The following is a 13,546-nucleotide window of genomic DNA, read 5'->3' on the forward strand; positions in this document are numbered from 1 at the left end:
TGGATACTAGTCAGATTCTTAACCCACTGAGCCACAGTGGGAACTCCAGCATGGGTACTTCTAATGGCTTTCATCAAGGGGAGTGGGGGGCAGTGGATGGGGAAAGGCGTTGCAAAATACCGAGCAGAAGCTTGTCTTCTCAGTTCCTGATCTCAGATGCTGTGGTCTGGTCTAGTGGGAATGTACAGGTTGGGCCTCCAAGCTGGTGGAACTAAGCTCCCTCTGTGGGGTCCTTGATTGGATCTAACCTGCATTGAACCACTGAGATCCTCCCAGAATTTCGCTACCCTAACACCATGTGGTGAAATTTTTCCCCTATGGAGACCTAATAAGCGTTATACCCAGACGACCTCAAGCTGCTCACATCTGGAGAAAAATAAATCCCAAGGGTTCGGCTCCGCCCCTTTGCCCGGCAGCTCTCTCCTCCTCAGACGATTCCCAAATTTAGCCCAGAGGTTGGAGGACTCTATATAATAAAGTTCGACAGTTGCACCTTTCTCCAGAACTACATTTCCCAGCAGGCCTGGGGCAGAGAGCCGCCCTCTTGAGGGTAAGCAATGGCCGCGGGGGAGGGGGCGGGGTTCTGAAGGCTGAGGAGGCGGGCTTGGGAGGTTCCAGGCTGGCAGAGGGCCCAAGCTGCCCGGAGTTGGGCACAGAGCAGAGGAGGAGTGGCGCGGGGGTGTAGGGGGAGGCACGGAAGCTAAGGGGCGTGGCCTCAAGTCCTCGTGACACTGTGGGAGGATGGTCTTGCTCCACGGACTCAGGTGGACTCCACGACTCTAGGCGAGACCAAAAGACCGGGGCGTGGCCGAGCGGCCAGGGGGCGGGGCCCGAGGAGGGCCTCAGCTGTCTTCAGTGAGGCGGCGCCCCGCGCTGCGCTGTTGCCACTCAACTTCAGCTAGCGTGGAGGGGCTCGGCGGGAGCCTCCCCTTTACCTTCACTTCTGGAGTCGACTGCCTTGAATGAGCCTAGCGGGAAGTCCTTGGGAGGTTGCCGAGGGAGGACATTTCCTGAACTTTCGCTCCTACAAACGAGTAAGTAGGTGTGGCGAGCCTGGACACCTGGGCCCCTCCTCCGGCCGCGGTTCCCAGCGGGCACTGGTCCCTTGACCTCAGTCTGTCCCTTCGGACCTTGTAGCTGCAGCGCGGGAGGTGGGGGGTGGGGGATTCCAGGCTGTAGACTCGGTCACTCGATCCCCTGGATCCCGACGCTGGGCAGGACAGGGAGATGGGCCGGATCGAGTTGCCTTTGACATTTCCAATCCCACCCTACCCCCGGAATCTTGTGTTCGACAAACCGCTTGACATGGAATGGCCTCCCGTCAGTTGGGCTGGGCCCGCTGCCCCGCCCCCCCCCGCCGCCCCCGCCTTCAGACCCCGCTAGGGGCTGTCAGCCAAGACTGAGGTTGAGTGTCTAGTGGGCAGAGGCTTGGCTAGGGCAAACCCCACCTGCCAGTATTAGCGGGAGTTTGTCCAGATGGCGGAGGCTGCGGATTACAGGGGTCTCTAGCTCCACCGTTAACGCCGGAATCACAGTTCCTCCCCCACAGCCCCTGTACCAGATGCCACAAAAATTGCCACTTCCCACCACCAGAAACCTTCCTGAAGCAAGCAGCAGCACCAGCCCTTGGGAAGACAGGCCTCACCATGCCCACACCCACCTAATGGAAGCCTATCCCACCCTCTTGGCCACAGATCTCCTTTGCTGTGTTCAGATAGCCAGTCAGACCATTATCTTCCATTCCTAAAACTTAATACCATGGAGGGTTAAGCCTCCATTTTGTCTTTTTTTTTTTTTTTTCTTTTTCTTTTTCTTTTTAGGGTCGCATCCGTGGCATATGAAGTTTCCCAGGCTAGATATCGAATCAGAGCTGAAGCTGCTGGCCTACACCACAGCCACAGTAACTTGGGATCTCAGCTGCATCTGCGACCTACACCACAGCTCACGGCAACACTGGATCATTAACCCACTTAGCGAGGCCAGGGATACTAGTCCTCATGAATACTAGTCAGGTTCGTTAACCACGAGCCACAACGGGAACTCCAAGCCTGGATTTTGGATTCAGGCAGCCTTGCTACTTTGGTGACTTCAAACAAGTTCCTTTTTCTTGTTTGAAGTTTGGGCCACTGTTTACTCATCTATAAAGTGAGCACTGCAGCTTTGCCTCCTGTACAGCATTATTGTTAGGGTTGGACGCTGTGGTGGCAGTAGGGAGACCAGTAAAAGGTCTACGGGTTTCTGTCCTTCATCAAAGAATCTTAGAACCCTAGTGAATAAAGATTCTCAGAACCTAAGTGTTAGAAAAGGCTTTTGAGGTCACCTTAGTGGCCCCTCCATGCCTCCAGGAGTCATGAGATGGGCTGACCTAATATGAAAGTTTTGAGGACGACCAGTCTCTTTCCTATTCAGATATGGACCCTTTCCCCTTCTTTCCTTAGTACCCAGAATGGGGCCTTGGTTGTCTTGAAGAGATTGAATATAAATGTACAGCAGGTCTGGCCTGGGCCATCTAAGACCTTCTTTGGGTTCTGCTTGGCTTAAGGGCGTCAGCTAAAGGCCTGCATTTTCCAGGAGGGCTTTTCTAACCTGTACCTACAGGAAGGGGAGTCCATAGTGAGGTGGGGGAGTTTTGAAGGCTAAATTGTGTGGGATGAGAAAAAGGGAATAAGAGGCTGTTCTAGACCAGCTGGGACTGACTAGTTTAGGGAGTTAGGAGGAGGGAGCACAAAGAATAAGGCCCTGAGATAGCACCTTATTGGTGGGGGACATTGTGGGGAGCTGTATATTGACATCCAGGATCAAAATTCTGATCTGCACCTGGCATTCTTGATAATCTCTTCATGGGAGAGGTAGAGAAGGGAGAACCCTGAACAGTTCTCGTATCTCCTTGGAAGTCTCTGGGGACTTTAGAACAGACACTGGCGTCTGGTAGGAGTCTAATTACTGTTTGCTAGTCTGCCTCTCTCCTTCCCCCCAGATGGAGCAGGTGGGCAGCTGGCAGGCTGGCAGTGTTTATGTCTATGTATGCACCTGGCTGGTGCTATTTCTTTGTTAGACTCTGCCCTGAGGGCTGGGACAGGAAGGGTCAGTAGCCTTGAACAGAAGATTGGGACACACACTTTCTCCCAAGTCTGCTTCTCTGCCATCCTTTCTGAATGTTTAGAATACCGTGTGTAAGAGTGCATGTGTGGAGTTGGGAGTGTCCAATCCCCAGAGACCGGGTAGGTGGGGAAAAGAAGTTGGCCCATGATGGGTGGGTGAAATTTCCTAAAGTGGGTGGCCTGAAGGATTGAGGTTAGGGAAGGAAAGAGCTTGGTAGCCATAGGATAGCCCTGGCTAGAAATGGAATCAGAAGAACAGGTGAGACCATGTATGCCTTAAGCCTCAATTCACAAAGCTTACACCTCTGAACTTCATCATGGGGGTCACGAGCAGCCCCCTAAACTAGGGAGACAGGTAGTATGATAAATGCTTTAGGAAGATCACCATGGTGGCTGTGAGCAGAGGCATTGGGGGAAGAGAAGTTGAAAACAAGGAGGCCTATTGGGGAAGTGCTGCAGTGATACAGGGGAGAAATGACGGTGCTCTAACTAGGGTGGGGCAACAGGCCAGTGGGTGAATGCTAGAGACGAAGCCAGGCATTAGGTGGCCCACAGATGTGGTGCTGGGAGCAGAGAAATGGACATGGTGATCGATGGCTGAGAGCAGAGTGGAGTTTGAGAGCAAAGAGAGGGAGATCTGAAAAGCCACCACAGCCCCCTGCTAGGCTTCTGACCCCAGCCCTGATGTCGAAACCCATCCCTCCCTCTCCTCCAAACCAGGCCCTAAGACTGAGTCTGGCTTTGAGTATCTTATCTAATCTCCAGACTTAATATGACTTCTGACTCAAGATTAAGTTCCATGACAGAAGTGTTCCCCTTCCTCTCTCCTCTTCCCCTCCAAGCACAGGGAAGCCAGCCTACTGCTCTGTTAAAGGCCTCAAAGAGCTGGCTGACTTAGCCCCCCTCTCCCACCCTGGCCACTTCTCTGGGAAACCAGCCCTCTCCAGATCCCTCCCCTTCTTCTCAGCCTGAAGTGCACTGAGGCCTGATTAATTCTGTGATCCTGGACAGCTCCCTGGCCCTGTCTGGGTTTGTTCCTCCACCAGGAAAATGGGAATGCATGCCATCTATCCTTCCCCATGCGGAGTCCTGCCTAATTTTGGCAAACAGTGGGGGCCATGAGAAAGGGTAGTGTAAGATGCAGACAGAACGTCCTGGTAAGAGTAAAGTCCTTATGTCCCAGTATACACCCTCCCAAAATACACACCTCTTCTTTCTTGCTGCAGCAAATGGAAACACTGGAATGAGAAAACTCAGTTCGACCTCTCTTCCCCTTCCTGACTCAAGTAGGTCAGGTTCATATGGGCTTTGTCGGGCGGCCCCACTGTCCGCTCCTTCATTAACTGGGGGCTGATGCCCCAGAACCCTCAGGAAAAGAACCAGGCCTATCTCCGCCGCTGCCCTGGGAGCCACCCAGGTCCCAAGAGCCCCGAGGCCGTCGCAGCCGCAGCCATGTATACCTTCCTGCCTGACAACTTCTCGCCTACCAAGCCCAAGCCGTCCAAAGAGCTGAAGCCGCTGCTGGGATCCGCCGTGCTAGGGCTGCTGCTGGTGTTGGCTGCGGTGGTGGCCTGGTCCTACTACAGCGCCTCTCTACGCAAGGCTGAACGCCTGCGCGCCGAGCTGCTGGACCTCAACCGCGGCGGCTTCTCCATCCGCAACCAGAAGGGTGAGCAGGTCTTCCGCCTGGCCTTCCGCTCGGGCGCGCTAGACCTTGACTCCTGCAGCCGCGAGGGCGCCCTACTCGGCTGCTCTCGCACGGCCGATGGGCGCCCACTGCACTTCTTCATCCAGACTGTGCGGCCCAAGGACACGGTCATGTGCTACCGCGTGCGGTGGGAGGAGGCGGTGCCCGGGCGTGCGGTGGAGCATGCCATGTTCCTAGGCGACGCAGGGGCGCACTGGTATGGCGGCGCCGAGATGAAGACCCAGCACTGGCCCATCCGCCTGGATGGCCAACAGGAGCCGCAGCCCTTCGTCACCAGCGACGTCTACTCCTCCAACGCATTTGGAGGCATTCTCGAGCGCTACTGGCTGTCATCACGCGCTGCTGCCATCAAAGTCAACGACTCAGTGCCCTTTCACCTGGGCTGGAACAGCACGGAGCGCTCTCTGCGGCTGCAGGCGCGCTACCACGATACCCCCTACAAGCCGCCTGCCAGCTACACCTCTGCGCCCGAGCTCAGCTACCGCGTGTGCGTTGGCTCGGATGTCACCTCCATCCACAAGTACATGGTGCGGCGCTATTTCAATAAGCCATCAAGGGTGCCAGCACCCGAGGCCTTCCGGTACCCCATCTGGTCCACATGGGTGCTGTACGGACGCGCGGTGGACCAGGACAAGGTGCTGCGTTTCGCCCAGCAGATCCGCCAGCACCGCTTCAACAGCAGCCACCTGGAAATTGACGACATGTACACGCCTGCCTATGGCGACTTTGACTTCGACAAGACCAAGTTTCCCAACGCCACTGACATGTTCCGCCGCCTGCAGGACGCTGGCTTTCGTGTCACGCTCTGGGTGCACCCGTTTGTCAACTATAACTCGTCGTGCTTTGGCGAAGGCGTGGAGCGCGAGCTTTTCGTGCGCGAACCCACAGGCCGGCTGCCTGCGCTGGTGCGCTGGTGGAATGGTATCGGCGCAGTGCTCGACTTCACGCACCCCAAGGCCCGCGACTGGTTCCAGGGGCATCTGCGGCGACTACGCTCGCGCTACGCGGTGGCCTCCTTCAAGTTTGATGCTGGCGAGGTCAGCTATTTGCCGCAGGACTTCAGTACCTACAGGCCTCTGTCGGACCCCAACATATGGAGCAGGCGCTACACAGAGATGGCGCTGCCCTTCTTCTCACTGGCCGAGGTCCGCGTGGGCTACCAGTCACAGAACATCTCATGCTTCTTCCGCCTGGTGGACCGAGACTCGGTGTGGGGCTACGATCTGGGGCTGCGCTCGCTCATCCCCGCGGTGCTCACCGTTAGCATGCTGGGCTACCCATTCATCCTGCCAGATATGGTGGGTGGCAACGCGGTGCCTGGGCGCACAACGAGCAACGGCGATGTGCCGGAGCGCGAGCTCTACGTGCGCTGGCTGGAAGTGGCCGCCTTCATGCCAGCTATGCAGTTCTCCATTCCACCCTGGCGCTATGACGCCGAAGTGGTGGCCATTGCACACAAGTTCACTGCACTGAGGGCCTCGCTGGTGGCACCGTTATTGCTGGAGTTGGCTGGTGAAGTCACTGACACGGGCGACCCCATCGTGCGCCCCCTCTGGTGGATCGCGCCCGGCGATGAGACGGCGCACCGCATCGACTCACAGTTCCTTATCGGAGACACGCTGCTGGTGGCCCCGGTCCTGGAGCCAGGCAAGCAAGAGCGGGATGTCTACCTGCCCGCAGGCAAGTGGCGCAGCTATAAGGGCGAGCTTTTCGACAAGACGCCTGTACTGCTCACTGATTACCCTGTAGACCTGGACGAGATCGCTTACTTCATCTGGGCATCCTGACCCAGGTCAAGACCCAAAAACCCCACAGCCCTAACCCCAGTATTCATGTGGGCCTTTAACCCTCCATCACAACCATACCACATATCCCCAGGAAGTGGATACTGACCTAAATATGCTGGAGCCAGCTCGTGGGGGGAAGAGGGGGCAGCGAGGGGAAGGAGAAAACGCTGAAGCAGCCTCCCACCCAATCAGCCCTCTTTCCCTCCACACTCATTTCAGTGACAGAAACCTCTTCCCTGGGGTAGGGATAAGAGAGCTCAGAGGAAAATTTTCAGCTCTCTTCCTGTTAAACATGGTTGGGTTTTAAAAGCATAGAGAGAATCTTCAACCCTCCATCCTGGCCCGAGTGGCCATCTTTGTCCTTCTGAGGTGGTGACTTGATCCTCTTTAAGTTCCCAAAATAGCACCCTGCCACACTTAGAAAGGGCACATTCTTGGTGTTGGAAACCAGGCCCTGAGTTCCCAGCCTAAACTGTGGCTGACCTGGTCCCACACCAGCTGGCAAGAAGGGACGGAGGTACTTGGCCAACTGACAAGGAGACAGAAGGTCCCATTCCCAGAGGGACAGGGGGACTAGGTCCAGCACAAAGTCATCATCACTGTCCTTCATTTGTGAAGAGATTCCTAACACTGCACTTACCCATCTGTGTACACACATGGTTCAGCCCTGGACCAGGGCCACTGCCTAATGGACAAAGACTTGAGAGGCCATTCAGGCCAGACTTGGTGCCTTAACTCAAGAACCTGTGTGTGTGTGTGTGTGTGTGTGTGTGTGTGTGTGTGAGAGAGAGAGAGAGAGAGAGAGAGCACGTGTGCGAGTGAGCAAGAGCTCAGGAGAGGCACCACGTGTCCCTGGATCTGTGGCATAAGCACAATACCTCTGAGGCTACATAAGCCTGGAGGGAGTGGGCAGGGAGCAAATTTGAGCTTTAGATTGTTGAGTTGGCCCCTTCCTGGGTGATGCCCTTGGGACTCTAGTAGGAAATAAATAACCCTTTCCAGATTCCTCAGCTACCTCACTCCCTGCACACGTGGCAGGGGGTGTGGCTTCAAAGGGAGCTGGTATTCTTTTTCTGGTGGTGGTGTGCTTCAGCACGCAAATTACCATGCACATCAACACCTACAAATTTACATACAGGGTAAGGTCTTTCATTTCAGCCATTTTCCCTTTCTAAGAAGGGCAACTTCAGCTAGAGTGAGTTTTTCTCAACTCTGAAGCTGAGTCTCTGGAAGGAGTGGCTTGCCAGAGGAGGGAGGTGGGGAAACAGGGCAAGGTTCAGCTCTCCTAACAGCTAGGACTGCAGACTCTGTCCCTCACCCCCTAGAGAATGCATTTCTTTGCCCACTCCACCCCGCTATTTTCTCAGCGTGAAGAATGCTAACGAAGGTTTAGGGGCACTCCCTTGTGACTCTACCACTCATCTACAAGCTGTATGGGCTCCAGCAAGCTGCTTAACCTTGCAGAGCCTCAGTTTCTTCATATGTAAAATGGTGATAATAACGCCTACCTCCCAGTTTGTTGTGGGAATTATAAGCACAGATGTTTGTAAAGTGCCTGGCACAAGTAGGTGCTCAATAAAAATTAGCTATTGTAATGTTATTTTTTGTTTGTTTGTTTTCCTGCTTAAAGACTACATGGGAGTTCCCGTCGTGGCGCAGTGGTTAACGAATCCGACTAGGAACCATGAGGTTGTGGGTTTGATTCCTGGCCTTGCGCAGTGGGTTAAGGATCCGGCGTTGCAGTGAGCTGTGGTGTAGGTTGCAGATACGGCTTGGATCTGGCATTGCTGTGGCTCTGGCGTAGGTCCGTGGCCACAGCTCCAATTAGACCCCTAGCCTGGGAACCTCCATATGCTGTGGCAGCAGCCCTGTAAATGGCAAAAAGACCAAAAAAAAAAAAAAAAAAAAAATTAAATGGATTTTTCCAGGCTCCAGCTCCCATCCCAACTGACTTCCTCTGGGCTCGCATGTGATACTCTCTTCTCAAACCTCCTTACACAGCACCCAGTTGAGCTCTGAGTTTGTGACCTAAGAGACACTGTGGGAAAAAAGCAAGAGAAGAGACCCCTGAAGGTGGGATGTCAGAAGCCAGAAGTCCCCAGGAGACAGGGAATAAATGGAATTAGCTTCCCTCTCCTTTTTGTCAAGAGCGTTTACCAATCAGTAATCAGAGATGAGTCTCCTGGGCCCTCTCCCACAGTCATGGGCTGTGTGTGGAGTGACTGTAGGAGGAGGACATCCAGGCTGGGTCCTGAAAATTTCCCCAAACAGCCGGAGAGCGTAACTCACACTTGAACGGCCCTCCACTCTCTATGCAGTCTGAAGCCACTTTACCTAACTGTTCCAGCCTCGGTTTCTTCATCTTTAAAATGGAATTTCTAGGAGTTGCCGTCGTGGCTCAGTGGTTAACAAATCCAACTAGGAACCATGAGGTTGTGGGTTCGATCCCTGGCCTTGCTCAGTGGGTTAAGGATCCGGCATTGCCGTGAGCTGTAGTGTAGATTGCAGACGTGGCTCGGATCCCATGTTTCTGTGGCTTTGGTGTAGGCCAGCAGCTATGGCTCCGATTTGACCCCTAGCCTGGGAACCTCCATATGCCGTGGGATCGGCCTAAGAAATGGGGAAAAAAAAAAAAAAAAAAGATAAAATGGAATTTCTAGGAGTCATTGAGATGTGTCCTTATGCGAAAGTTGGCAAAGAGTAAGTGCTCAATAAATGATAAGTCTTGATTCTAAACAAAGAACAAAGAAAAACTCTGCCTAAAATCTGTGCTGTCCAATAGGGTCGTGTCTAGCCGCATGCAGCTTTAATTTTTTTTTTTTTTTTTTTGTCTTTTTGTTGTTGTTGTTGTTGCTATTTCTTGGGCCGCTCCCGCGGCATATGGAGGTTCCCAGGCTAGGGGTCGAATCGGAGCTGTAGCCACCGGCCTACGCCAGAGCCACAGCAACGCGGGATCCGAGCCGCGTCTGCAACCTACACCACAGCTCACGGCAACGCCGGATCATCAACCCACTGAGCAAGGGCAGGGACCGAACCCGCAACCTCATGGTTCCTAGTCGGATTCGTTAACCACTGCGCCACGACGGGAACTCCTAATTTTTTTTTTTAATTGAAGTATAGTTGATTTTCAATGTCGTGCCAATTTCTGTTGTGCACCACAGTGACCTTGTGTTATACAGCAGGACCCCAATTGCACATTGTTTTTGTTTGGTTTTTTTTTTTTTTTTTTTTTTGGTCTTTTTAGAGCTGCACCTGGGGCCTACAGAAGTTCCCAGGCTAGGGGTCGAATTGGAGCTGTAGCTGCCAGCCTATGCCACAGTCACAGCAACACGAGATCCTTTACCCACTCAACAAGGCCAGGGGTGGAACCCACGTCCTCGTGGACACTAGTCGGGTTCATTACCACTGAGCTACGACGGAAATTCCCCATCCATTCTAAATGTAATAGTTTGCATCTGCTAACCCCAAACTCCCAGTCCATCTAATTTTAAAATAAATTAAAATTAAGCATAATTTAAAATCCAGTTCTTCTGGCACACTAGCCACATTTCAAGTGTTCAAAAGCCATGTATGACCAGTGGCTGACATATTAGACAGTGCAAATTATAGAACATTTCCATAGTTACATAAAGTCCTATAGCCCAGGACTAAGCAGTGTGTGCTGAGGGGCCTGGGGTTGAGTGGGTAAAATAATCTTTAAGGCCTAAGTCATCTGGCATGGAGGAGAGGCACCCTTTAGAAGGGCATTGACAGGGAGTTCCCATTGTGGCGCAGCAGAAATGAATCCGACTAGAAACCATGAGGTTGCAGGGTTAGATCCCTGGCCTTACTCAGTGGGTTAAGGATCCGGTGTTGCTGTGAGCTGTGGTGTAGGTTGCAGACACGGCTTGGGTCTGATGTTGCTATGGCTGTGTGTAGACTCGCAGCTGTAGCTCCGACTTGACCCCTAGCCTTGGGAACCTCCATATGCCATGGGTAAAAAGCAAAAAAAAAAAAAAAAAAAAAAGAATTTAGGGGGCAGTGGCCAGAATGATAGGAACCAGAAGAAAGAGCTGGTCTTGAAGATAGAGGAGGAGGAAAGAACCTCTACCCCTACCTCTACCTCTACCCCTACCTCTACCTCTACCCCTCTTCACTAGAATGCCAAAAACTCCTTAGAGTTTTGCCAAAAACTCTCCTTAGTTATGCCAAAAACTCTCCTTAGAGTTCCCTCCCTGCCAGTATCTCTTGGACCTTCCAAATTTCTCTCTCACTCTGCATATCTGGGTGGGGAGGAAGGGCTGCCGCTCCTCCACGGAGCTTCCAGCAGCCTTGTTGTGGCCAGAATTCCCCATTGGTCTTTTCTGTACCCCTTGAGCTGGGAGGGGGAGGGTGGAAAGGCTGGTAAGCAGAACGGGGAGCTCCCTTCTCCAGAAGTAATGGGGAGGGACTGGGTGGCCACTGCAGGAAATCTGGGATTTGGCCCAACACCCCCATTCTGTGACCATGTGCATCCTAAGCCTGCCTCAGTTTCCCTTCCAGCACTATATGAATCAGCTGGACCCTGGCCAAGCCCTCTCTCTAAGACCAAGATGTGAATTTTTTGAAAAGGTCTTTGTTCTTGTTCCTCCAGATTTGGGTAAAGTTGGCCCCAGAGCAAGTCTTCTTTGTCGGTTCTTCTCACCAAGTTTTTGGGTTCCTTCAGTCCCCCTCAAGTCCAAGGTTGACCTCTCCCTCCCCGGCCACCACCCCATGTCAAACCTTATCAGTTCTGGCCTGGACCATTGCAGTGGACCCCTAACTCTTTCCACTCTTAAACCCACATAGCAGCCAAGAAACTCTTTCCAAAATTCAATCATGTCATTTAGGAAAAAATTCAAACTCTGGTTTTCCAGACCTCTAAGATCAAAATCCTCCTCACACCTCTGTTTCTGTTTAGCTCACACACACATACTCATGAACATTTTTTGGAAAAGCTTCTGTTCTAGGAATAGCTGCACAGCCCCTCCCTTCGAGGGGAAGGGAGGCCTGCCCAGACCCAGCCTTGAAGAAACCCAAAGTGCAACTGGGTGATTTCCTCTCCTGCCATTGTCTAACTCAGTGGGGCTTCTGCCGACACCCTCCCCTCTCCTGTACACAGCCCAGCTCCCAGGGAACAATGTGGTTTTTATCTTAAGGCTAGCCATTTACTTCATGGTGCCCAAGGATCTTTCTAGCAGCTTGAGGAAAAGAGACATTTCTTTCTTTTTTCTTTTTTTCAATGTACTTTACCACTTCAATGGAATATAGGGGAAAAGAGAAAAAGAGAAACTGATTTTTTTTTTTTTTTTTTTTTTATGGCTGCACCCTGTATATGGAGGTTCTGGGGCCAGGGGTTGAATCCAAGCCACAGCTGCGTGCGACCTGTGCTGCAGCAATGCCAGACCCTTTAGCCCAATTTACCAGGCCAGGGATCAAACCCATGCTTCCGCAGCGACCTGAGCTGCTGCCATTGTATTCCCACAGTGGGAACTCCCAAGAAACTGATTTTTTTAAAAATTGAGGTGCAGGGACATAATATTATATTAGCTTCAAGTATACAATATTTGCATGTATTGTTAAATGATCACAATAAGTCCAGCTAACAGCTGTCACCATATACAGCTACAAAAATTTTTTTTCTTATATAGAGAACATTCAAGACCCACTCTCCTACCTACTTCCAAATGTGCAATACAATGTTACTAACCATAGTCACCTGGCTGTACTTTACATCCCCATGACTTATTCATTTTATAATTGGAAATTTGTGCCTTTTGATCCCCCATTAGAAGAGGGGAGAATTCCTGGCACACCCTGGAGCTTGAAGGGCCTCAGATTGAAGGGGAAATTGTGGGAGTTCCCACTGCGGTGCAACAGAAGCACAACCTCTTCCTGTCCTTCAAACTGAGAACCGCCAGAGACAAAGCCTCTTCTTCAGTCTTTCCTGTCAAGGTCTGTGCACGAAGATTGGAAAGAAGAGTTTACTGAGATAGGAGACCGATGCTGGCACAGGAAGACTTCCTAATAATCAGGGAGAGCCGACCCTGGGTGCATGGTTGCATCTGTTTTTATAACCCAGGTAGAGAAGTGGTCTTGAGCGGTCTGGAGCAATGCCAGGACACAGGTTTGATCCCCAGCCCAGCACATTGAGTTAAAGGATCCAGCATACGTCACAACTGAGGCTCAGATCTGATCCCTGGTCTGGGAACTCCATATGCTGCAGAGTGGCAAGAAAAAAAAAAAAAAAAAAGAATGGAGGAGGAGGGAATTTCCATCTCAGCCCGATAGCTCTTGCAAAAGTCCAGGTGGCCAGAAGCAGAGGTGATGATGACAAAACCTACTTACCTGCTACATCCCAATCTCAGTTTCACTCTCTCCCTCCCTCATCCACCACACAGAGCATGTTCCAGTCCCACTCTTCTAGAAGCTGGCAAAGTGAGCAACTGAATGCAATTTATGCCCCACCCCCTTCTCCAAAGTACCTGTTTTTTTTGTTGGTGGTGGGTTTTTTGTTTTTTTTAAATGCTTTTTTAAACGCCTCACCTGCGGCATATGGAAGTTCCCAGGCTACGGGTCGATCAAAACTGCCACTGCCAGCCTACACCACAGCCACAGCAACAAGCAATCTGAGCTGTGTCTGCAACCTATACCACAGCTCATGGCAATGCCAAATCCCTGACCCACTGAGTGAGGCCAGGGATCAAACCCACATCCTCATGGATACTAGTCGGATTTGTTTCTACTGAGCCACAATGGGAATTCCAAAGTACCTGTGTTTTAATGGAAATCTCTGTAAAGCCCAGAAGAATGACTCCAAAGCTATACAGGATCTTCTAAAGCAGTCTTCCCCCTGGCACCTCATCCTCAAAGGACCACACAGGTTAGGGCCATCTACCTTCTTGAGCCTCAATTTCCCCAGCTAAAAAAATGAGCAGCAATATCAGGTCACT

The 13,546-nt window shown here is 52.0% G+C and overlaps 1 protein-coding gene across 1 annotated transcript; it reads left to right on the forward strand.

Moving 5' to 3' along the window:
• Positions 574-8,196, forward strand: KIAA1161 (KIAA1161 ortholog). Its single transcript, XM_021064686.1, has 2 exons — positions 574-1,034; positions 4,328-8,196. The coding sequence occupies exon 2, from the start codon at positions 4,455-4,457 to the stop codon at positions 6,594-6,596; it is 2,142 nt and encodes a 713-aa protein (XP_020920345.1). The 5' UTR covers positions 574-1,034; positions 4,328-4,454; the 3' UTR covers positions 6,597-8,196.

Source organism: Sus scrofa, chromosome 10 (assembly GCF_000003025.6).
Source record: "Sus scrofa isolate TJ Tabasco breed Duroc chromosome 10, Sscrofa11.1, whole genome shotgun sequence".
Taxonomy (NCBI): Eukaryota; Metazoa; Chordata; class Mammalia; order Artiodactyla; family Suidae; genus Sus; species Sus scrofa.

Excerpts from the sequence above, each read along its gene's own strand:
- KIAA1161 (XM_021064686.1), top strand. The coding sequence starts at position 4,455 with ATGCCCCAGAACCCTCAGGAAAAGAACCAGGCCTATCTCCGCCGCTGC.